Below are 22,930 nucleotides of genomic sequence, written 5' to 3' on the forward strand. Positions count from 1 at the left end.
CATCAGAGGCCTTTTTGAAGCAGCTCCACCTCTTTGCTTTACACTACAGAGAGACTCCGTAGGCCCTAATCGGTGTTCCCTTTTGGTATGCATAATAAGCCTCTAGCAGAGCTGGCACCTGGATGTGAGATAGGCAGACCGCCTCCTATTCTGGCACCCTGTTAGTGGTTACTGTGGAAAGTGGACTTTCTGCCTGAATTTGGGTTCAGGGGGCTGCGGGGCCCGAGGGTATAACTACCCAAGCTAGTTCTTTGTCTTCAACAATGCCTATCCATGTCGATTTCCTGTAGATGCTGCCTTGCCTTAATAAAGACTGTATTCCATTATTTCATTGCCTGGGACTCCTGTATGTTTGTCTTGAGGGGCTTTTGGGATTGCACTCCAGGGTTGGGACAATTATTTTCTTAACCTGAAATACTCTCACCAGTTAAAGAGGAGAAAAAACCAGGAGGGGTAAAAAAGCTGCATGGTATTTTTCAGTATTTTCTAAGCCATCTGTAATCTGTTTCTGCTACCAGTATAGCTGACCCAAATAAAACCTGAATTTTCCCAGCTTTTATTTTCTCATATTTAGTTATCCTGGTGCTCTATCCATATCATTTACACCCACACGCATACATACACTCCTAAGTAAGAGGGAGCCAACGAGATCACTAAAATGGCTGCCAGTTATTTAACTGCCCATCAGCTGTTAAGTTTAAATGGCCAGCAGCCATTTAAACCCTGAATTTTAGGGTTGGGTGCTTCGGCTGCCGAAGCACCCAACCCTATTCCATTTTGCTTCCGCCTCTTCCTTAATGGAGGCAAGAGAAAGGAACCGGGCTTTTAGAAGACCCCAAGCCAAGCCTTGTTGGGGGGGGGGTTGAGGCATTTAAATGGATCTTAGTCCCTTTAAATTCCTCAGAGCCAAAAAAGTTCAGGTTTCCTGAATATTTTATGAATCCGAATATCACAAATTTGGGAATATTGGGAAATACCAATATTATTCAATATATCAAAATCTGAAAAATTCCCCCCAAATGTGATCTTTATTGGTTTCTCAAAAACATCTGTTTTGCCACTGTACAAAACGGAATGTTGACCTAGAGGGGTCCTAAGGTCATAGTTTGCCTAGGGCGTCAAAAAACTTTGCATCAATCTTTGATGGGTCTTCCTAACGAGTAAATTTGGACTTGTGGACCACCATACCAAATATGTTGGGAACATCTGCTCTATAATGTGTACATTGAGCTTCAAGTAGAAAGAATTTGAAAATATTTTTTTTGGGGGGGGGATCCATTGCTGGTCACCACAGTGAATACAGAGCTACATATACCAGTGGTTCGCCATCATATAAGGCAGCTGCATATGTTTTTTTGACTATAAAACATGTACTAAAGTGTATAATCTTTTTCATTGTCGTCCAAGATGGGTTTTAGCAAGTCTTGTTCGCTCCACAGCACACGTTTTCTGAGTCGGCAAATGTGCACCTGCAATCGTGCTAACCTGGGCCACCTCCTTTCATTGTCTTTCCATCCCTGCATCTTAATCCTCTGCAATGGCTTTTAGTAAGCATGGCCTCAAGCAAAAACACAGATGGCCGTGCTTTGCAAACAGATCCAAAGGTTTATAAATAGGCCACAGATTATTAATTCTCCATTTATTCTCTTTCCCCCGCTTGGCAAACGGCATTTAATTGCCTCCAAAGAAAAGGTTCCAGGGTAGCGCAGAGGAGCTAATGGTTATGTACATAAATGTCGCACTTCTTGACATTTTTCTTCAGCAAAGGTAATTTGGAAGCTATAATCCTGTCACAGGAAGTAACTGGAGTGTAATCCAGCTGCTAACATTGTGTTATGATTATTGACAAGGGACTATTTGCTTTAACTATTTAATAGGATATCCACATTTTTTCACAGTGTCAATGAATGTTTTTGAGGATGAGGGACATAAGGCACCACTACTGAGGAAACAGGAAGCTGCTATAATAAGGCTTTTTTTTTTTGGCATATAGGGTGCCGTAGAACTGGGTGAATGTGACAGATATCTGGGATCTAAATTATAGCTCGGTTCAACTGTTTGGAAAATAGGTTTTTATCTATACCTGCACATTTTCCTATAAATATATGCCACTTCAGATCAATTTTTGATTGTTATTCAGGAAAAGCACCTGAGCTTCATCCGTACAAAGGCAAATATCAATCAATTGCACCTGGATTGTCTGGAATTAATACTACAGAGCAATATCCAGCAATGTGCGGATACAGCCTGACTTTAGTTATTTTTCTGGTATAGACAACAGCCTCACAGGTGAGGAGGTAGGCAGGTGAGAGTGCAGGGGCTCTACCTCTACATGATCGCCTAGGTGTTTGCGGGAGCGACCACACAGAGCAAGTGAACCCCCCCTCCCCCCCCGGAACTTTACATCCTCATGATAGTGATGATCAGAAGGTAGTGTGGTTGATCACAGGGAGGGTGTACATGTGTGGCCTCTTCCTCTATGTCAGGGGTACCCAAAATGTGGCTCTCCATATGTCCATGGACTGCAATTTCCTTGAGCCCCTGCCAGTACAGGCTGGCAGGGGCTCATGAGAATCTTAGTCCATGGTTCTTGAGTGCTCCCCCTTGCCTGCCTGCTGCTCAGGAAGGATGGGTTTTGGTTCTGGGTGGCCATGTGAACAAGTGAAGAGGGACTGGGATGAAGAGAGGAGGAAGCAGCCTCAGTTCAGACCAACACAACAAATAGCATTTGTTCTTTCATTGCACTCCCTCTTAATTCCCACTCATCAAGAGAATAAAATAAATGACAGGAGGGTTCATTTTGCTTTTTTTAAAGGAATGCACAGTGTTCGTGTTCTTATAAATGTGCTTCTATTTCCTGAAACTGAGATCCACTCTTGGCATGTACAGCTTTGGGGAGATGAATTTCTCATGCTCGTATTAGATTTCCCACACTGTGGAGCGCATTTGAAAAGAATGAGAAAGCGCAGGAAAATGAAAGAGAGATGTTACTTAATAGTAGTGTTTTCCTCTACAAAACCTGCTTTTGTAAACATCCTCTGAGACAGAAGGCTAGACCTCGAGTGTTGTCAAACTTAATTCAATAATGTTTCCTCAATAGCTAAAAACTCAGGACGGATAATTACAGGTAATGCTATAAGGGGATGTGGGTTTATTTCGTGAATAAATATGTTTATTTGCTGTGATGAATAGGCTTGGGTGCAGAGGCCCTCAATTTTATCTAAAAGAAATCAAGCTAGAAGTGACCACAAGTTTGCAGTAGTGATGGTATGCAGGCCATACCATAAATGCTACCATGTTTCATAATTCATCCTAGTGGTTAGGAACAACAACAACAAAATGTATGATGCCATTGTCACTCACCCTCATAAAAATCATAGGTGCACATGGTATGACCAGTAAGTGTTGGGAAATCCTTAATCTTTTTGCTACATTCTAGTAGTTCCTCAGCCAGGTCTTTATCCAGTTCAGTGCTTCGTACTACCACACGATCCAGGATCACCTGCTCATACCGAGGCTTGAAAAACGAATCCACCGCTGTGTCTGTTATTACAACTGACCCAGGATCTATCCCTGAAAACATAAAGTGTAAGTGGATGTTATTAAGTATTCCAAGAATGCAAATATATCCACAATTGTACTGACCAATCCTTGGTCTGAGTTCTATATTCCTTAACAATTGATTTTGGACAATCAGAGGCTTCAGGTTAATTCTGATTTTCTGAGATATGGGTCTCAGATGGCATTGACATGTTACTTGATAGGGGTTAAGCTGTATGCTCTTGCACGCTTTTCCACCACTGGATAATGAGAATGATGGCCTATTCGTGATATCATAAAAAGCACACAAACACATAAGCCTTGTGTTGGAATTGCAGACAGCAAGTAATTTGGTGAAGTCAGCCTTGAAGGGCTGTTGTTAAGCTGTTTAAGCAGCTGAGCTGTACCTGGGTGCTCTCTAGTGGCATCAGTCGGTCATTGGAGAGGTTGTAGGGAATTCTGAGCCATGTGCTTCGTGGATTCCTTTGTTTAAAGTAGGCTGCCATCCACTTTCTGCTTCTTTAGGAAGAGCAGATCATTATCTGCTTTTGCAGAAGCAAGTAAGGGGCAGCCATTAGGCTCTCTGGTTTCTCTCCATCTGCTGTAGTCTGCCTGCAGCCTACCCACAAGAGTCTTCCAATGTGCTGCTTTTGTAGCTACACTTTACGTTTTTGTACTGTGCTTCAGTAAGGAGATGGAAGCAGATGGGTATATGTTTGCGAATAATCTTTCCCAGTAAAGATTCTCTCTTTTAAAAACCTCAAAGCACTGTGGGTCTAGATCTGTGTAAGTAATAATTGCATACTTTCAAAACACTGCAGCTCTATTTCTTTGTAGGGACTCAGGACCAAGTCAAGTCCAAAGGTCCCAACACTTTGTTTCTTATTACAGGTTATATATATATGGTAACAGAAAGGTGCTCAAACACAAAAATCTTCCTACAGCCCACCATATGGTAACCTATTTGTTTGCACTAACGGTGAAGTAATTATGAGTACCGAATATACTCGCATATAAGCCGAATTTTTCAGCCCTTTTTATAAACTGAAAAATTCCCCCTTGGCTTAAAGGCAAGTATAAAAAATAACAGCTGCCAGACAAGACAGGCAGGTGGGAGACAAGCCTACTTGCCTGAACAGCAGGAGCAGGAACAAAGGAGAGAGACAGCAAGCCCCTGAGGGAAAAAGCAGTCTCCGCCTCCCCCTCTCCCTGCCTTAACGAGGCCAGCATGTGCAGGAAGCTGCTGCAGGAAGCTCTGAAGCTCTCTGAACTGAGAGCAGGAGGAGGAAACGCCCCTAGAGGAAGGCATGGAAAGTGGAGGAAACAGAACTCCGAGCTAAGAAGAAGGGAAGCAGCACAGGATTGGACATCAAAAGGCAAGACCTCAGAGGGAAAGAGGGAGGAGGAAGGTGGGAAGAAAAGGGAAAAAAAGATCCTGCCCAAAACGGGAGGGGGTGAGGGGAGGAAAGGAGAAAAAACCACTATCCAAACACCACCCTCGGCTTATATGCGAGTCAATAGGTTTGCCAGCATTTTGGGGTGAAATTAGGTGCCTTGGCTTATATGAGGGTCAGCTTTTATTCGAGTGTATACGGTACTTTAAAACATAAGCAGAAGCAGTTTAGGATTTGTTGGGGCACACCTTATTGTGGGAACCAGAGATGGTAGTCCCTTCACACGGAATCTTTGAGGTTATGGTTCCTTTTGATTCCTTTTGGTTCATATAGTGGACAGGAAAATATATTCTTCTGGGTGAGCATGGATTAGTCCATTTTCCTGACTGTCTCTCTACCTACACTAAGTGCAACAGTAACAATGAGAAAAGATGTCTGCCATAGCTTGGGAATTTTTCTGCTGTTCTGGTTGTGAACTATTGTGCCATACAAGGCATGTAGGAAGTTTCTGTTTGAATGGGCTCTGTAGCTGAATGAAAATGCATGAAGCAATTAAGTGGAATTATGTGGATATGTAAATCAGATTTGCACCATACAAGACATACAAGTCCAAGTTCATGGATCACACTCCATACAAAGACTATCCAACAGCTATTCATGGAAAGCATGCAGGATTCATCTGCTTTTCTCTGTCTTTCCATCTCTTTCTAGTCATTGGGAAGATAATTTACCTGGTTAACCTACGCAAGCCTGCTCCTGTCACATCTTGGAAGCTAAGCAGGGGCAAACCTGGCTACGTGCTTAGATGGGAGACCTCCAAGGGTCACTAGGGGCCATGATGTGGAGGTAGGCAATTGCAAACCTCCTTTGAAGGTCCCTTGCCTGGGTGCCAGACAATCCCTGGCTAAACCACACTCATGCCATGAGATAAATAAATAAATAGTCCCATCCGTGAAAATACTGCATTGGACACAAGTCCAGGAGTGTGAATTTGAAATTTCTACAGCACCGTGATGTGTCTTTGCAACAGTTGCTTCTAGGTATTGGAATTTTGGAAAGGTGAGGCGGGTGGTGGTGGTGGAATCTAATCTGAACAACTTAATCTAAATAAGAAAATCAAATTTTCAGGTTGATGTAATATTAGAAAAACACCTCAGTGTGATCTTTCATATTCTTTAGCAGTTTGATATTTGTTGACTTGAAATTTAAAAGAAAGAAAGAAATCTCATCGAAGCATGATGACCTTTTCCTGAGACGCATTTCATTTGCATCCTCTCTGCCCGGTAGCAGCAAAACTCTTCACTCACCTAATCCCCCTGAAGTGCCGATGCGTATAATGGTAACATCACAGCATCTTGCATGGTGTAGCAATTTGATTAGCTCGTGTAGCATTATAGAGATAGAGGGAATACCCATCCCGTGCTGTTAAGGAAGAAGAAAGAAAGGTAACTCTGTGCTGCCTCAGCAAAAACAGAGCAGAATTTCTAGAATGTATGTCATAAAAATAATACAATTAAAAAGAAAATATTAGCCACAAATGGGTTTGATCCCACCAGCTTTCTCCTTCAATCTCTCCCAGTATCCCTCTAAGCTACAGCCCTTCTTCGCCATGTTTATTTGCCCTCAGATCCCAGGATTCTCAGTATGGCCTCTTGGGTTGGTCAAAGAGGTCACCTGCTTCCTTTCCCCCAGCAGAATCATTGGTAGGACCCAACACCGTGTGAAAGGCTATACGAAGCACAATCTGGTCATGTTTCGCTTGTCTCTTGGGTACTAAAATCAATGTGATTTGCACGCTTCATTTCTTAGACATACATCATCAGTTCACCTGGCATTTAGATAAGTGATAATAATATCCACTCAGAGTTACTATTTTTCACGAAATTCAGGGAACTAAAGCCATAACCCAACTGAAATTAAGCAGCTGAATTTAATAGCAGGCAGTTACATCCCATGCTTAACTTGTATAAATGGAACTGAAGAATTCTGAAGTTTTGGTTGGCTTGTGTTTTGAATCCTCCCCATGATTTAAAAGAGACTCCTGTTCTACACTTTGGCTTCCCTTGAATCTGAAATGACCTTGAAATCTGTTGCACATGCCTGTTTCCATTTTAACCGCTCAATTAAATAATGTTTTCCAAACCATAAAATGGAATGCCTGTTTCCTTGAATCTGCACTTTATCAAGTCAGTTCAACCGCAATGCACATATGTCTAGGAAGAATGTATTTGCACAGGTTTTGGCCCTTTGCATCCTAATAGCAGCACACAGCAGTTCTTCAGTGAAACTGATAAAATGTGGGAAGGCAGAACTTGCACTGAGATCCTTGGAGGAACAGTGGGATTAAAAAAAAATTCTGGGTCAATCCATTTGAAGTTCTCTTGATATCTCATCCAGTTTGACCCTCTATAACTTTTTTTTTTAAATGTACCTCTTTTCACATGTTTCAGTGTAAAGATTTTGGGTCCAGGTTTCCCCCCTCCGCACTGTGTCCTGTGTAACATTCGCACAACACTGGAAAGTCCAGCTCAATCCCAAGTATGCTGTGCCCAGTTTGGATCACAACTGCAGCATGTGAAAAGAATGGGTTTCAGTCTTCCCCCATGCACTATTTCTCTGGCTTATAGTGGCCCTTGGAATCTATAGCAACCTTCCTCAACGTTTTTTACCACTGAGAATCCACTGAAACATTCTTCAGACTTTGAGAAACCCCAGAAGTGGCCGGATTGTGCAGAATATAGTTGGGAAGCATAGCTGTGGACATGCCCACCCAGGGCTCCTCCCCTTCCCACCCCTCCAGGCCCATTGTTGGCCATTTGGGGGGGGGGAAACAGGTCGACATGACCGTATATGGTCATACCACCTGATAAACATTTAACAAATTTTATTGATATCTAAAATTAATTAACTGTCACTCCTTCGGAAAACCCTTCCAGGGCTGTCACAAACCCTGGTTGAGAACATCTGCTCTAGGGAAATCCACACATGTAGATGTACACTGGATTTTCCCAACGGGCCAAATAATACTCGTCTGGATCTGGAAGCTGTTGCAGGGCAGACGGGAGCTGAAGCCCCTTGTCCATATGAGCTGCAGTTGTGATCTGAACTTGGCCCTGTGAGCATGAGAAGTGAAGAAAATCATCAGAGCACACTAGATTGTTACACAGGACGTGGGGACCTTGGATCTAGTTCATAGTATTTCCCACCATAGATCATAAATTTGGGCACAGCATGAAGAGATACTCATTCTTTAACCCATAGACTGCTGACCTGAACAAAACTGCGTGCTTCCTCTGCTATAAGGTAACCCAAGGGCCTTTCTAAGTCAATATGTTGGATTGCCAAGATATGTGATTCAAAGGAAACAGGAGTATAAATCTTCGTCTTTGGGCATGATCCTTCCTGTTTCTGCTCTGTGCCACAACAGAAAGCCCCCTTTGACTTGCAAGGGTACAGAATTTTCTGTTCCTGTCCTATTAATCTTGAGTCTCACTTCTGTAGCAAAGAGGAAGGTAGGGATTTTCCTAGGCAGACCTGTACATTTGTTAGATTTTGTGTATCCGAAGAGCCCGGAAATAATTTATAGAAACAGCACGAACAAGCCACGGCAATTTTTCACTCAACGTATTAAAGTTTAAAACATGTAGCATTTTAGAATGCCTGGAAGATTAGTCTGGCAGTAACTGCTTGAGAAGTGTCTGAAGGGGAAGGAAGGGGAAATTGCTGGTAAATTAGTTATAAAATGAATGTACTAGTTTAGGATTCAAGAGAAACAGGTCACTTTTGGACACTTGACTGAACAAGTCCAGGCTTATAGTCTGGCCTGTTATGCTGACATTAAAATGCAAAACAATGTGAATTTAAGATAATATTGAAGGACAGATGTAAATGGCTGATATTTCAGGTACTTGTTAAAACACAAGCTTACAAACTACAGTGATATCTGGTTAGATTTTTTTACCACAAATTAGCATAGGGATTATCTCTAATGGGAATCCCACTGTCACACATTATGGAGTTCAGAAGAGCCCATCTACACAATCAAAGGGGAGTTGTTGGTTCTCCTCAGACACTGTACGTGTAGAGCTTGAATAAGATGGAGTCTATGGTGCCCATCGAGAAGGGGCTTTCAGTCTTGCCTCTGAGCAGTTTTTCCAACCTGGAACACACACATCCTGGGCGAGGGTGGGGAGCTTAATGTTCCCTGCAACAGTTTGTTTATTTACAGAAATTTCACTGTGTTTTTCTGCCCTTATCAGGATCACCAAAGCAGCTAAGAGCTCTGGCTCCATGTGTCTTGTACTTCTGATCAGGAACCACAATTTAAGGAACTGAGGTAAACCGTCAACTCTTGTGTGATGGTCTTATGTCTTGCACGCGTTGGTAGCCAGATACAACCTGTGAACTCTGCATAGCTCTGGTCAGGTAATCTGCCAGATCGCCCATCGGCTGAGACAGAAAAAGGAATGTGAGAGTACTACATCCATTTCTTTGCTTCTTGCACAGGTCATCTGAAAATGCTCAATGTTCACTACAGCTAGGTGGATGAAGATGCAGTTTTGATGTACCTTTCCTTGTTCCAGGCTTTATCAACCGGGGGTTCATGAAACCCTGGGGTTTCTTGATAGCCCTTGGAAGGATTTCCCAATCAAGCGGGAGTTAATTAATTTTTAATATATTTTAAAATTTTGTTAAACATTTATCAGGTGACATGATCCCATATGGTCATGCTGACCTGTTCCCCCCTCCCAAAATAGCCAATGATGGTGGGAAGAGGGTGGGAAGGGGGGGGGTTCAGGTGGGCATGTCCACAACTATGCTTTCCAACCAGATTCAGCACGATGATGACACTTCCGGTGTTTCTCAAAGCCTGAGGAATGTTTCAGGGATTTCTCAATAGTAAAAAAAAAAATTGACCAAGGCTGCCTTATTCACTTGGAATGCAAATACAGAAACCTCCTTCTGCATACACTTGGTCTCGTAACTGAATAAGGGTGCCAGTATATAGATCATGCCTACTATCAACACAGATATATATATTCTTTATAGTAACCCCAGATTGTTTTCAGTCCATTTCACATTTTTATCCACGATCTGTTAATGGGCATGAATAAATGCATGGGGAAACCTTATGCTTACTTCCCAATCCTTAAATGTGTTCTATGAAAACATCAATCGAGTTTTGCTTTCATTACAGATATATTAAGATTGTTCCCAGTCTAAAGGCCAAACTGAATCTCTCGTCAACAGTATATGATATTGCATAAAACGTGCTTAGAGAAATACTCAACATTTTACAATCTAGTGACAGAAACCGTTCATGAGGATAGATTCAAGTGGGTAGCTGTGTTGGTCTGAAGTAGCACAACAAAAATAGAGTCCAATAGCACCTTTAAGACCAACAAAGATTTATTCAAGGTGTGGGCTTTTGAGTGCATACACTTGAAAGCTCACGCCTTGAATAAATCTTTGTTGGTCTTAAAGGTGCTACTGGACACTATTTTTGTTGAGAAACATTTCCTGTTACATTAGGATGATGACCACCACCAAAGAATCTCTATGCTAAAAGTGAAAAACCTATAACAAAGAAGGCTGAAGTCAGTGATATAGATAAGTCAAGGTGTTCCCTGCTTGGGGAAGGGTCATTATCCCATGACAGACCATTTACTTTGAATGCAGAAAGCCACAGGTTCAATCCCTGGCATCTCCAGGTGAAGGGGTCAGGTAGTATGTGACATCAACAAACACAACCTTGGACTTTGGAGAGCCACTGCCAGTCAAACTACTGACCTTGACAGGCCAATGGTTTGATTTAATATAAGGCAGCTTTATGTGCTTATGTTCTAAGTTGATTCATATTTTGCCTGATTTCAGGTGCCATGAAAATCATCACACAGATGGGGGAAAGATAAAGCATCACCAGATGTTTCATCTTCAAACACTACCGTATAAAATAACGGGAAGTCCCAATTAGCCCATTATATTTTATGAGACTTCACAGCTTGACAGGCACGTGGATCCCCAAATGTTAATCTGTCTATAGATGGAAACCAGTCCAAAGGGCTTGGTGATGCTCTCACTGGTCACTGGTCACCAACAGATGGGTATTGGACTCCAAAACATCCAAATACTGTCTTTCAAGAGGGCTGGCTGTGCCTCTGCTACATATCCAGCCCTTCAGGCCCCACGTGCCTGCCTTGAGCTGGCTCCCTCACTGTCCCCCTCAACTAGCCCTTATAGACACTGTAACATTAGGGGAGCAGAATGGGCCATGCACAAAGGCATGTGCATTTTTCAAGGGACTTGCTGTATCCAACACCATGACAATACTATGGGATGTGCCCTCCAGCATTCTGCATAATAGTTACCAGTAGTGGACACAATGAAAAAAGCAGAAACTTGGAAAACCTCTTATTTTCTCCAAGAGGTGATACCTTGTCAAGCACTGATGGAGCAGCTTGTTAAGGATGCTTCGCGAAAACCCAGTCCTCGTGACATTTCAGTTGCCTAGCTGCCTTCAAAAAAGTCCCTTGATTTTTAAATGTTTCTATCTAGCTCCTCTGAAAAGTGCTAGAACAGAGGTCACCAGATGTCCATGGACTGCAATTACCTGCCAACTGGCCATGCTGGGAGGGGCTCATGGTAATTGTAGTCCACGGACATCTGGAGAGCCACGGTTTAATGGGCTGAACAATGGACTAAACTCTTTTATTGCTACAGAGCATTTTGGAGGGTGTGATGTACTTACGCTAATGGAGAGCACAGGTCCCACTTTATACATACAGTACCGATCTGTCCCAGCACAAATATCTTCCATGTCTTTCTCATCTCCTTTGAGTCCAAGTTCTTTATGCATGAACTGAGCAAAAGCTTTCATTCTGTTGGGGCTCCCACCCACGCAGACAAACTGGAAATAAATCATAAGATTATCAGCTGTGGCAACGATGGAAGACTGGGCTTGTGATAAGATGTCGAACTGCTTTCATACAATTTTATATCCAGAGGGAGCGAGCCTGGAAGGCAGAGGAAATTGTCTACCTGACCCATTTTTGCAAGGTTGCAGTTAACACTATGAAAATTCATTTTGATCCTGGTATCACAAGGAACCAACAGGATTTAAAATATGCCAGCATATTATTTTAGGGGAACAACTTGTTCAATTTCCTGATGAAGCCAAAACCAGATGATTTGGGAATTGCATGGCTGTCATTGAAAATCATAGCCTGTCTCGTCGCTTCCTCCCTAGTAGCACCTAGAAGAACAACCTATACAGTCTCATAAAACGTTCCAAGATCCTTGTGAGCCAGCAGATTGCAGTGGGGAAGGACTAGGGTTCAGCGGATGGACATCTGCAGCAGATGACAGGTATCTGGTACTCAAAGGATCAAGTAGGAAGTGATGTGAAGGACCCTTGTTGGAGACAGAAGAGCAGCTGCTGCCAGCGTGAGTAGACAATATTGATTTTTATGGACCCATTTGGTATAAGGCAGCTTGATGTGCATTGGAATGAGGCTGGTGATTAGGTGATGGGATGAGCAAGAAGAAATGTAATGCTGCATCACATGACACATGGTCTGCTTCAGTCCATAGTAACACCCACTGTGCATGGAATTCTGGGGTGGAGCCAGCAGTGCATGAACAGGAATGTAAACACCCAAAGCACAGCTCAGGCCTTGCTTAGCATTTGGTTGGGAGACCTCCAAGGGTGACCAGGCTTGTGATAGATAGGCAGGCAATGGCAAACCACCCACGAATGTTTGTCCTAGGATCTCCTGGCTACCCTACACATGCCATACAATAATTAATAAATCTGTATAAAATATTTGGTTAGGGAATTTATATGTTGCCTCTCCAGAGACCTGCCTGAAGCATCTTAACAGAAAAATAAAATACAATAAAAACAACAAATTATCAAGCCATTAAACAGTGAGCACTGTAACAAAATGGCCATAAAATAGAACTCATACTGGAAGCAGACTGTTAAAATATATATATTTTTTAACCTCTAGACAAAAGCCCGGGTAAAAAGAAATGTTTTGGCCTAGTGCCTAAAAGACAGTATGGTAGTTTCCAGGTGACCCTCAAGGGGGAGAGCATTCCAGAGGTGAAAAGCCCTTCCTCTGAACACAGCTAGATATACTAGATAAGGGATGGCCGAACTGTGGCTCTTCAGATGTCCATGGACTACAATCCCCATGAGCCCCTACCACATGGGAATTGTAATCCATGGACATCTGGAGCGCCACAGTTTGGCCACTCCTGTATTAGGTAAAAGTGCTAAATATACTGCAGTTCCTACTTCTACAATGTCTTAAGTTTAAAGGCAATTAGGATTTAAGTTTCAACCTGCCTATTTTGGTACACTTTCATTCTCTAGAGCAGTGGACCCCAACCTTTTTATCACCGGGGACCACTCAACGCTGGGGACCACTCACCAGGGACCACTCAACCGCCTTTTACTGAGGCCTTGTGGGGGGAGTAGTTTACTCCTCTACTCTCAACCACTGCCCTAGCGCTCTCTGATCGCTATGGTAATGTTTAAACATCCCTTCAAAATAAGATACAGACATGCCACAACAATGAAGTGTGTTGTAAAGGGCTGGGGGGGGTGAAGTAAAGGGCCGGGGGGGGGGAGGCGTCCTTCGGGGCCCACCTCCAATTAGTCGAAGGACCACATGTGGTCCGCGGCCCACAGGTTGGGGATCGCTACTCTACAGCACAGGATCCAGCCCTTTGGAAGTTGTACCCAAGTCCAAATCAATAGTATGAAGGGGCCACATTCTTGGTAAAGAGCAAATCCAGGATAATTGCATGCAAATCGGTTGCTAGTATATATTTCTACTGAAATCAGAGTAGAACATGAAGTTGAGGTAACTTGGGATGTAATTAATTCTTTCAGCAGAGGCAAGTAGAATGAAAGAGAATTGTACATGATTACATAGTCAAAGCCAAGAGGTTTTTTGAAAAAACTATCACAAATGGCTACATTTTAAAACCCCTAATTCTGAATCTGACAGACAAGCTAATCAACAAAGCAGCTATTTCCCCCTCTGTGGGGAAAGAGCCACTGACTTTCCCACATGGATACTGTGGGCATGAATGCAATGAGTCTTTGAAAGGTTGGAATTATTTCATATTAAAAAAAAAAAATTTCCACACACTTTTGCCTATGACGAGCAACTCAAAGATACAGTGTGATGCACACTTGCTGAGGAGTCAACATTCCACATATGTTGAGTAATGCACTTTCAATGCACATTAGAAATAGATTTTCCTGTTTTGCGCAGGAAAATCCATTTGCAAAAGCGTGATGAAAGTGCATTATCCAACGTGTGAGGGATGGTGAAACTTATCTGGAGTACACGTGGATAGGATCGTGTGTAGTACAGCTCAGTTGGGGTTCTTTCTTAGCTTCAGCTCTCTTACCCTGCACCAAAAGTTTGGTAGAGTTTGGCAATTCTAACCCACGTTTTGATTAAAATTTTCAGAGGAAGGCTTGGATCCAATGGTGCTCTTCCAGAAGGAAAGCTTCCATGAGCAGAATAATGCTCCTTGAAAGGAAGAGTTGCCTTGGGTTCAACCTCAAGCTCAAAGTACATGAATCAGACTTGAGACCATGCATCAGCCAAAGCTGAGAACGTAACTGCACCCTCCCAGGAAAAATGTTTCAACATATCTTGAGCCTCCCACTGGAATAAATGCAACCAAATATATACTTCTAAGTGGATAGTGTCCTGGATTTTCAGAGGTATGTGAACTGAATGGGGTGAGGGTTAAACATCAAATTGTGTTGGACTAGCACACCAAATTAAAGAGCAGGAGATTTTGATTTGGGAGGGACTTCCAGTGCCCTCCTAAACAGAATCATACTCTTCTAAATGCGATTTTAGGAGAAACCTTGCCTTGTCGGCTTCTCATTTCCCAGCAGTGACTTTGCTTTTTGAGGGTGATCATAATATTTGGATCCACAGATGCGTTTGAGCATCTGACCGAATAAATGTTTCAATGTGCTTTTGGGAAGCAGCCATCGCGAAATTGTGAAGCCGAATGCCAGAGCAATTGTCCGGGGTGGTTCTTTATATAGTACTGTCAGCATTCAAAGGGCTTCACATACATGATCTGATTCTTACAGTCGCCCCATTGTGGAGGTCAGTCTGCCTCTGTACTGTAAATGAGGGCTGAAAGACAGTGACACCAAAAGCCCCCGAGTGAGTATTTGGCAGAGGTGAAATCCAAATCAGACAGTCCCCTAAAGCAGAGCTCAACCATGCTATTCTGCCTGTGGAATGAAAGTCACGGCTCCTTTCTAGTTATAAAATACATGAAATCAATGATGCCGCGATGAACGGAATTCCACAATGTATTGTTTCTGAACTGAAGTCAGTGCGTCTATGGCGGGGGGGGGATTTAGTTCATCGCCCCAGAAATAGGCTTAGTCTCTCGGTCTACATATGTCACTGAGAAAGGAAGGGTAATTGCCCATAACTGTGGCCACAGCAGACTTTTAGGAGCAGCTTCTCAGAGTGGCAGCGTCTCATTCCCAGGGAGACTTTAAAGACATCTTTGCAGCCAGCACACAAAGACACGGTGAGAAAAGGGAACGGTAAAAAGGCAAAGGAAGAAGCAGGAGCAGAAGCAAAATCGTTTTGTTTTTTTAAAATATATATATATTTCTACAACTGTGGAAACGAAGCAATTTTACCTTTATGTCACCAAACATGGCAGGCAGATTATGAGTTTTGGTCCCCAAGTCTAAGTGATATAGAATATCTTCATCCATGGAATCCAAGTGAGGGTTCTTAACATAAACAAGCCCGTTCCTAGGGGATGAGAAGGGAGGGGGGAGTCTGATCAAACCGAGTCCCCAAAGAAAACCGTGAAATAAGATACAAGAATCCATGCACGTTCTCATACATTAGGAATGCTGAGAGCTGTAGAGAGCTGGGGCTGAGGTCTAAGCCAGCCTCTTCCTGGACGATCAGTTTTTAGTAGAGTAAGTGTGCAGTTGTTGCCCATTTGACATGCAGGCTGCAGGCGTCCTCCCTTGAGGTTTTTAGCATTTCCCAGGGCTAGCTGTGCACCAGGAAAAATTCTGCTTCCCCCCCGGATAGTATCTGTGCATCTGGTGCTTTCTGGAATGAAGTTGAATGTATCTGGATATCTGTTGCTTTATGAGCTAACCTGGACCAATTTTTGCTGTAATCAGCTGCATCGTGGCTGCACCATTCCCCCCTTCCATTTTTAATTTTCTTCTAAACCTTTTTATAGCATATTTTCCATGGCTTCAGACCCCCCCTCTCCTTTCTTATTTATTTATTTATTACATTTATATACCATCACTCCAGTGTGCTGGCTCCTGCCGGTTTACATCCCATAAAAAACATAAAAACATCATAAACCCACATAAAACCATAAAAATTACATGAAATTCTCTCACATCGATCTAGAATTTCAAGAATGAGACATGGCTTGAACATACTTTAAAATATTATTTTATTTATTAACCAAGCTACCTCATAGAATCATAAGAGCTGGAAGGGGCCATACAGGCCATCTAGTCCAACCCCCTGCTCTATGCAGGATCAGCCTAAAGCTGGATGAAACATATAGAATACATATAAAAATGTCAATTGAAATAATACATTACATTATAACATTAAAACAGTATAACCATTGCCTGCCCTACTAGGGAGAGGACGGGAGCTTACAAAGGTCGTCCATTACTGCTTGGCAGGGGGGATTCTGACAGGGAGGCCAATAGATCAGGTGGTTTTAGGCCTCAACCATAGGCCTGGTAAATTAGCTCTGACTCACAAGTCCAACAGAATTCTCTGAGATCCTGCAGGGCTCTGATCTGAGTTGGCAGAGTGTTCCACCAGGCCAAAACCATGGCTGAAAAAGTTTACAGTATAAAGTTTATGGTAAGATAATGGACTTTTTCAGAAGAAAGCGTGATAGTTTAAAATGGCATTCATGGTCCTGTTCTAAGACTGGAGGAGCATTCATTGGTCAGAAATACTGGAGGTTTTCTGTCATAATTATTCATATCCATGAGCATTGGCTGTTAAATGCATGGATATCATGGTAGGAACACTTGCTCCTAAGCCTGAAAGAGCCTGCCCCATGCTGCTGAACGTCCTGGTTAGACAGCTGTACCTACTGGAGGGATCAGAATATGGATAGTAGTCTGGAGTTTCCTACCACTGTGAGAACTAGCCATCTATTACTATTCCCAGAAAGTTTGATTTACTAGGAGAGCTCCAGGGCTGTAGAGCCCATTCTGTTGAGCAGGTATTTGAAGGTTTCTGTCTACCCCTAACAACACCATCCAATCTAGCTGGTTGTACTGCAGACACACTACACTTATCCTTATCCATTGTTGTTCCTCTATATATTTATGAAACAGCCTAGGGGGTGGGACGTGTCCAACTGTCCAAGTTGGAATAGGGCCAATCATGGTGCAGGGAGCTTTGATCTGATTGGCCCTGCCCCTGGACTCTAGCCTCTTTGCTCTCAGACGCCTCGGTGCCTGGAGCCAGCAGCAGGTAAGGGGAGAGGCCCTGGGCAAAGGATCATGGTGGAGGGCCTCCTCCTCTTGGCCTGCTAGGCTGGGCCTGCTGACGAGGGCCTCCCGGCCTGCTGATTGCTCATTAAGGACTGCTAAGTAGCTGACTAGCTGATTGCTAAGGAGCTCTGTCCCAGCCCTGATAACGAGCTGCCCAGCCCCCACCCGCCCCACTTGATCTGGCTGCGAGCTGCCGCCCGAGGCCACCTTAAGTTGCCTGGCCAGGGAAGGGGACCCTTTCAACACCCATTCTTAGGAACGGGCTTTGAAGCTAGTAAAGGCATAATTACAAATGTTTAAAAGATTGTAGTAAAAAGGAATAATCATACGAGCGCTGCTTGTTAAATGGTTATATTATTGGGTGGCTGGGAGTGGATATTTAGTATTTTCTTTCTTTTTTCTTTTCTTCCATCTTGTGATTGTAACTTTTAAAGTTTTGGGATTTTAATGGGGCTTTTATGGGGTACTATTATGTAATCTGCCTTGAGTCCAATGAGGAAGTCAGACTATCAATTGAATGAATGAATATTCTGAGGTTTGACATTGGAATCCCTGATATGTACTGTGAATATTGTACTTTGCCCCCTACCCAGTATACAGCTCATGTAGAGCAGCAGGCAGTTGTAACTGGCTCTGATATGGGAGGAGTTATGCTTGGATCCACCTCTTGGGAGATGTCTTTTAGTCACTGGATCCAGCTAGTGCAGTCTAAAGCACCAACAAAAGGAAAAGGGGATCTTTCAAGGCAAAAGCCTCTCCATAATACTGAAGCTTCATAATACTCAGTGGACCCCCAACCCCCGGTTCCGGGGACCGGATCAGTCGGTACCGGGTTGTGACTCCTCCTTGTCCTCCTCCCCAGCTGCTGCCTCGGGGGCTGCCCTGCCGCTCTGCCACTGGCTCGCCTTTGGTGCTCTCCAGTGGCCACCATGGCTGGGGCTCGCCCTTGGCGTGTTACTGCACAGCTGCTGCTGGCAGTGCCCCCCAGAGGGTGGTGGGAAGACAGGGGCACTGGCGGGAAAGCAAGTGGAGCAGGGTCTCAGGTGGTGGCGATGTCCCTCGGCAAAAGACTACCCCCCCCCTGGGCCTCAGTAAAATTGTTAAGCGTTGACTGGTCCCCAGTGATAAAAAGGTTGGGGACCACTGCTGTAGATGATATTAGCCATTCAGTCGAGTCTCACTCTTCGTGATCCTATGGTTCAAATGCCACCACAATTTTCGATCTTGCACTGCTTCTTTTAGTTGTATAATGTTCTGGTTGGTGCCCATTTTTATGTTATCTAACCATTCTTTGTCAGCCTGGATTCCTTTTACTGCTGACCCATCCCAGCATAATTCCTTTCTTTGTTGAATTGGATCGCAGGATATGGCCAAAGTAAGTGAGCTGGAATTTCATGATTTTGCCTACCAGTGATATATCAGGCTTTATGTATGTATGTATAAGACTTTATTGTTTCTAGCCATAGGCCATTACAATGCAATCAATCTCATATCAGTTGATATAAAAACAGTAAAAGAATTAGAACAATACATGCGGTAGTCCATAGATAATAAAAGACAATAAGAATTCAGGTTTCTAGCTCTCTGGTGGCGTAAATTTGGCTCGAATTTTCCTTGCTGCTAATGCAAATAGTGAAACATTATAACTAATTAGGGGTTTGGTATCCAATAATAAAAAGACTATTTTGTCCAAATTCGCAAGGAAGTTCTGGCCACTCAAAAATCTCTCAATATATTTGGTTCTTGTCTCCAAGTATAGTGGACAATCCAAAACATAATGATAAAGGTCTTCAACAGCAGGTTCTCCACAAATACATAGGCGAAGGGCAAAAGGTACACAGGAAAAACGACCTGAGAGTAGGGCTGATGGCATACCTTGAAAGCGTAAATGAGCAAACGCCATTCGAAGTTTTTGTACAGAAATGGTTACTAAGTAGTCTGTTCTGAGATGGACTGTTTTGAATGGTTTAAACAAAGGAGAAAAGTTAGATTTTATTATTGTTTGTCTATCCAGTTTGACATCAGTATTAAAGATCCAGTCTCTCAGATTAGACCCATCAGGCTCTATGCACTATAGTATTTCTTTGTGACTTTTGCTGTCCATGGAATCCACAGAGGGTACCTTTTCATCTTTGTCATAAGGGATCTGGGTGTGCCTTGAGAAACTCATCCTAGAAATATTGCTGCCACAAGTAAATATTTCAGTTGCTCCTGCAGTATTGCCATTTTTCAGTCCCACACTAAAAATATGTACAATGAGTTGTATTTCTGCCTTTTGAGTGTAACTTCCAGAACGACCTTTAAGACATTTATCAAGGACATAGGAAAGGATGAAGAAAGTAGCTTAAAGAATACATAGAGGGAATGAAAGTGTGGCTAAGGAATTGAAAAGAGACACTTGTTGGTGTGTATGTGAGTCTAGGGAAGAACTAAGAAGCATGGCAGCAGAACAAATAAAGCCAGCTTTATTGCAAGGCTGAGAAAGGAAGCAAACGGCAAGTAAGGGAGCAAAGTCTTACAGTGAAGGAAGTAAGAAACATAACCCTATTCCGTTAGAACCATAGAGTATAGATGGCTTTAAAGGGAGGTTAGACAGACTCAGGGATGGGGGTGGGGGGGTTGTTAATGGCTAGTAGTCTTGATGAATAAAGGGAACCTCCAACATCAGAGACAGTAAACTTCTGAATACCAGTCCCAGAAGGCAACATCAGGGGGAAGCTTTGCCTTCAAAGACATTCCAGGGGCCTCATATTGGCCACTGTGTGATGGATGGGATACACCACTGGTATAATCCAGAAGAGATCCTCTCTTGAAAGCCAGCTTGGTGTTGTGGTTAGGAGCACTGACTTCTAATCTGGCAAACCGGGTTTGAATCCCTACTCCCCCACATGCAGCCAGCTGGGTGACCTTGGGCTCATCACAGCACTGATTAAGGTGTTCTGATTGGGCAGTAATTTCGGGGCTTTCTCAGCCTCATCTACCTCACAGGGTGTCTGTTGTAGGGAGAGGAAAGGGAAGGTGACTGTAAGCTGCCTGAGACTCCTTCTGGTAGAGAAAAGCGGCATACAAGAACCAACTCTTCTTCTTCATCTACCTCATAGGCATCTGTTTTGGGGAGAAGAAAAGTAAGCCATTATAAGTTGCTTTGAGGCCCCTTTGAGTAGTGAAAAGTAAGGTACAAAAAACAGCTTTTCTTTCCCTTCTTCTGTTCTTAACTAAGGTGAACCTAAATGCTGGTTGCAAAAAACTTAATATAATGGAAGGCATCATGAATCTCTTGCCTCCGACTTTTCATTTGTCTGAGATTTATTCTTGTTCCATTCATTTATTAAGAGTAGAGATACTGTTGGCTCTCAACAGCACCCAATTAAATATGAATTTCAAATCTCCCAATTTCGCAATAGTCATCCCTTCCTTCACTGCTCCCTTGGCACTTTCAGATTTGGCTGTAATGCTAGCACCTGTCTCTAAACAGCTGCCAGAATGGTTTGGTGTCTCTCTTAGGCTCTCCAGCAGCTGCCTGCGCCCACAACATTCTTCTTTCAAAAGTAATTCAGCAGGTGGGCTTTGCAGATCTACCTTTCCATTGTTGCCACTGGCTGCAGTCTCAAAGGACAGGTTTTGTAGGGCTGCCAGTGTCTGCAGAATTGTTTCATTTGATCCTGTTCTAGCACCCACTCAACTTGTATATTTATTGATTGATGACTTTATTTTCTACACCATCCAAGGAAACTGGCTGTAGATTTAAAAGCATCACATGCAAATAGCCAGCAAGATTGCATTTAAAGAGGCCTCTCATTCTCATAGAAACCACCAAAAAAGCAAACTGAATATAGTAGCATGATATAAAAGTTTATAAAACCCACTGAGACTCATTTAAGTTTGTGGCTTTTGCATGTTTTAACGCATTCTTCCATTTATGGTGTGTGATTCCTGGAAGGCATTTTACTCATCAGTGATATTTTCATTGGGGGTGAATTTCCACTCTGATTGTACTTTTTTGGGGGGGGGGGAGGGGCAGAATGTGTGGTTGCCAACAATCTAGATTGAATATTGGCCTGTCCTTTTAACAGAAGATTAATGTCCAGAAAAATAGGCAGCTGATGTTTTTTGCAGCATAGCAATAAATAATGTGACTTGCCAAATAACATATCCTTAAACTTCTGTTAAAGAGAAAGGATATTTTTCTCCAGGCCTGTTCGCAACCCTATGTAGAGATGAGGCCCTAAGAGCTTTTCCTCTTACATAGTATCACCTGGACATTAGCAATCAACAAAGGGGCATGGAATCTGCAGAAAGGAATCTAACCCACCCACCCGATTGCTGAGCCAGTGCATCCAGGCCCATCATTCACCTCAGAGCTTACCTGTGGCAGCGGCAATGTCTGGGAGCCTCTCTGAGCCTCAAGCAGCTCCCTGCGAATACCACCTCCATGGCTGCACCTGAATGGCTTCCGCCGTGTGCCGCCATCCAGCTAATACTGGGCTCAGCCACAGCTCTAAAGCACTCCAGCAGAAGCAAAATAAGTGCATTGCCTGTGCATGCACAAACGATGCTTTTAATGTTTTGCATTTTTAATTTTAATTTGGGGTGGGGACATGTAAATGTTTCAGGTTTTTCTGCCTACCAGCGGGGTCTGTTTAGGGGCCGTGTGGCCTCAATCCATGGATTTAGGGAGCCACAGATAAGGACCATATGATGGACTGCACTTTAAAAGTTCAGAAGTGTGGTATAAATATACAAAAAAACTGTGAAGGGTCACAGAACCAGAGAGCTTGAGTGACAGGCTCCTTATAGAAATTCGATTGGTTAGCATCAGTTGAGCAGAAAGACTTCAGAGCTAAATGCTGAGGAGAACTCAGTTGACTGAGAAGACTTGAGTGCTGATGAGGTTTGTATTCAGTCCTGTCTGAGAGCAATTTAACATGGATGGAGAACTGGGAAGGCTGGCAGGAGGAGTGGTTAGATCAGTGAAGATTCTCATTGGGGATAAATCTTCTAGTGAGAGAAGAAATTCCCTGCCCAGTTAAAAAATGAGAGGGAGCTCAACGAGTGGTGTGATCCCTGGTCTGTTATGTTTATAAACTGCCTTCAGAAACCTAAAGAGTCAGTAAAAGACAAGAAAGTGTACTGGCATGTTTAGTGAAGGAATTTGGGAACTAGATAGTGCTTCCCTGCTTTCTGTAAACACAAGAGACAGTTAAATTCAAGAAAGCATACTAAGGTGTTTAGGAACCACTGAAATAAAAGCCTCTTATCTTAAAGATAAGACCGTGTGAAAAGCTTAAGAAACTCTAAACTGTTTGGAAGTTATGAACTGCAGTCTGGCCTATACTGGTTTACCTCAGAGTTCATTAATGATTTACCTCAGACATTGTACCCCTGATTTCACCTGACCTTTTCCCCTCTACATTGAATAAAATACTTTGTT

The 22,930-nt window shown here is 43.1% G+C and overlaps 1 protein-coding gene across 2 annotated transcripts in view; it reads right to left on the bottom strand.

Moving 5' to 3' along the window:
• Nucleotides 1–22,930, bottom strand: part of UPP2 (uridine phosphorylase 2) — a 35,798-nt gene that overhangs the window by 8,342 nt on the left and 4,526 nt on the right. Inside the window, exons 2-5 of one of the 2 annotated variants that reach the window (XM_077319996.1) lie at nt 15,637–15,754; nt 11,683–11,841; nt 6,242–6,356; nt 3,364–3,573 (exon numbers count right to left, since the gene is read on the bottom strand). In XM_077319996.1, the coding sequence (XP_077176111.1) occupies nt 3,364–3,573; nt 6,242–6,356; nt 11,683–11,841; nt 15,637–15,754 (602 nt within the window). The remainder of the gene's footprint in view (nt 1–3,363; nt 3,574–6,241; nt 6,357–11,682; nt 11,842–15,636; nt 15,755–22,930) is intronic. The other variant, XM_077319998.1, reaches the window with a different exon arrangement.

This window comes from Paroedura picta, chromosome 2, assembly GCF_049243985.1.
Source record: "Paroedura picta isolate Pp20150507F chromosome 2, Ppicta_v3.0, whole genome shotgun sequence".
NCBI classification, from domain to species: domain Eukaryota; kingdom Metazoa; phylum Chordata; class Lepidosauria; order Squamata; family Gekkonidae; genus Paroedura; species Paroedura picta.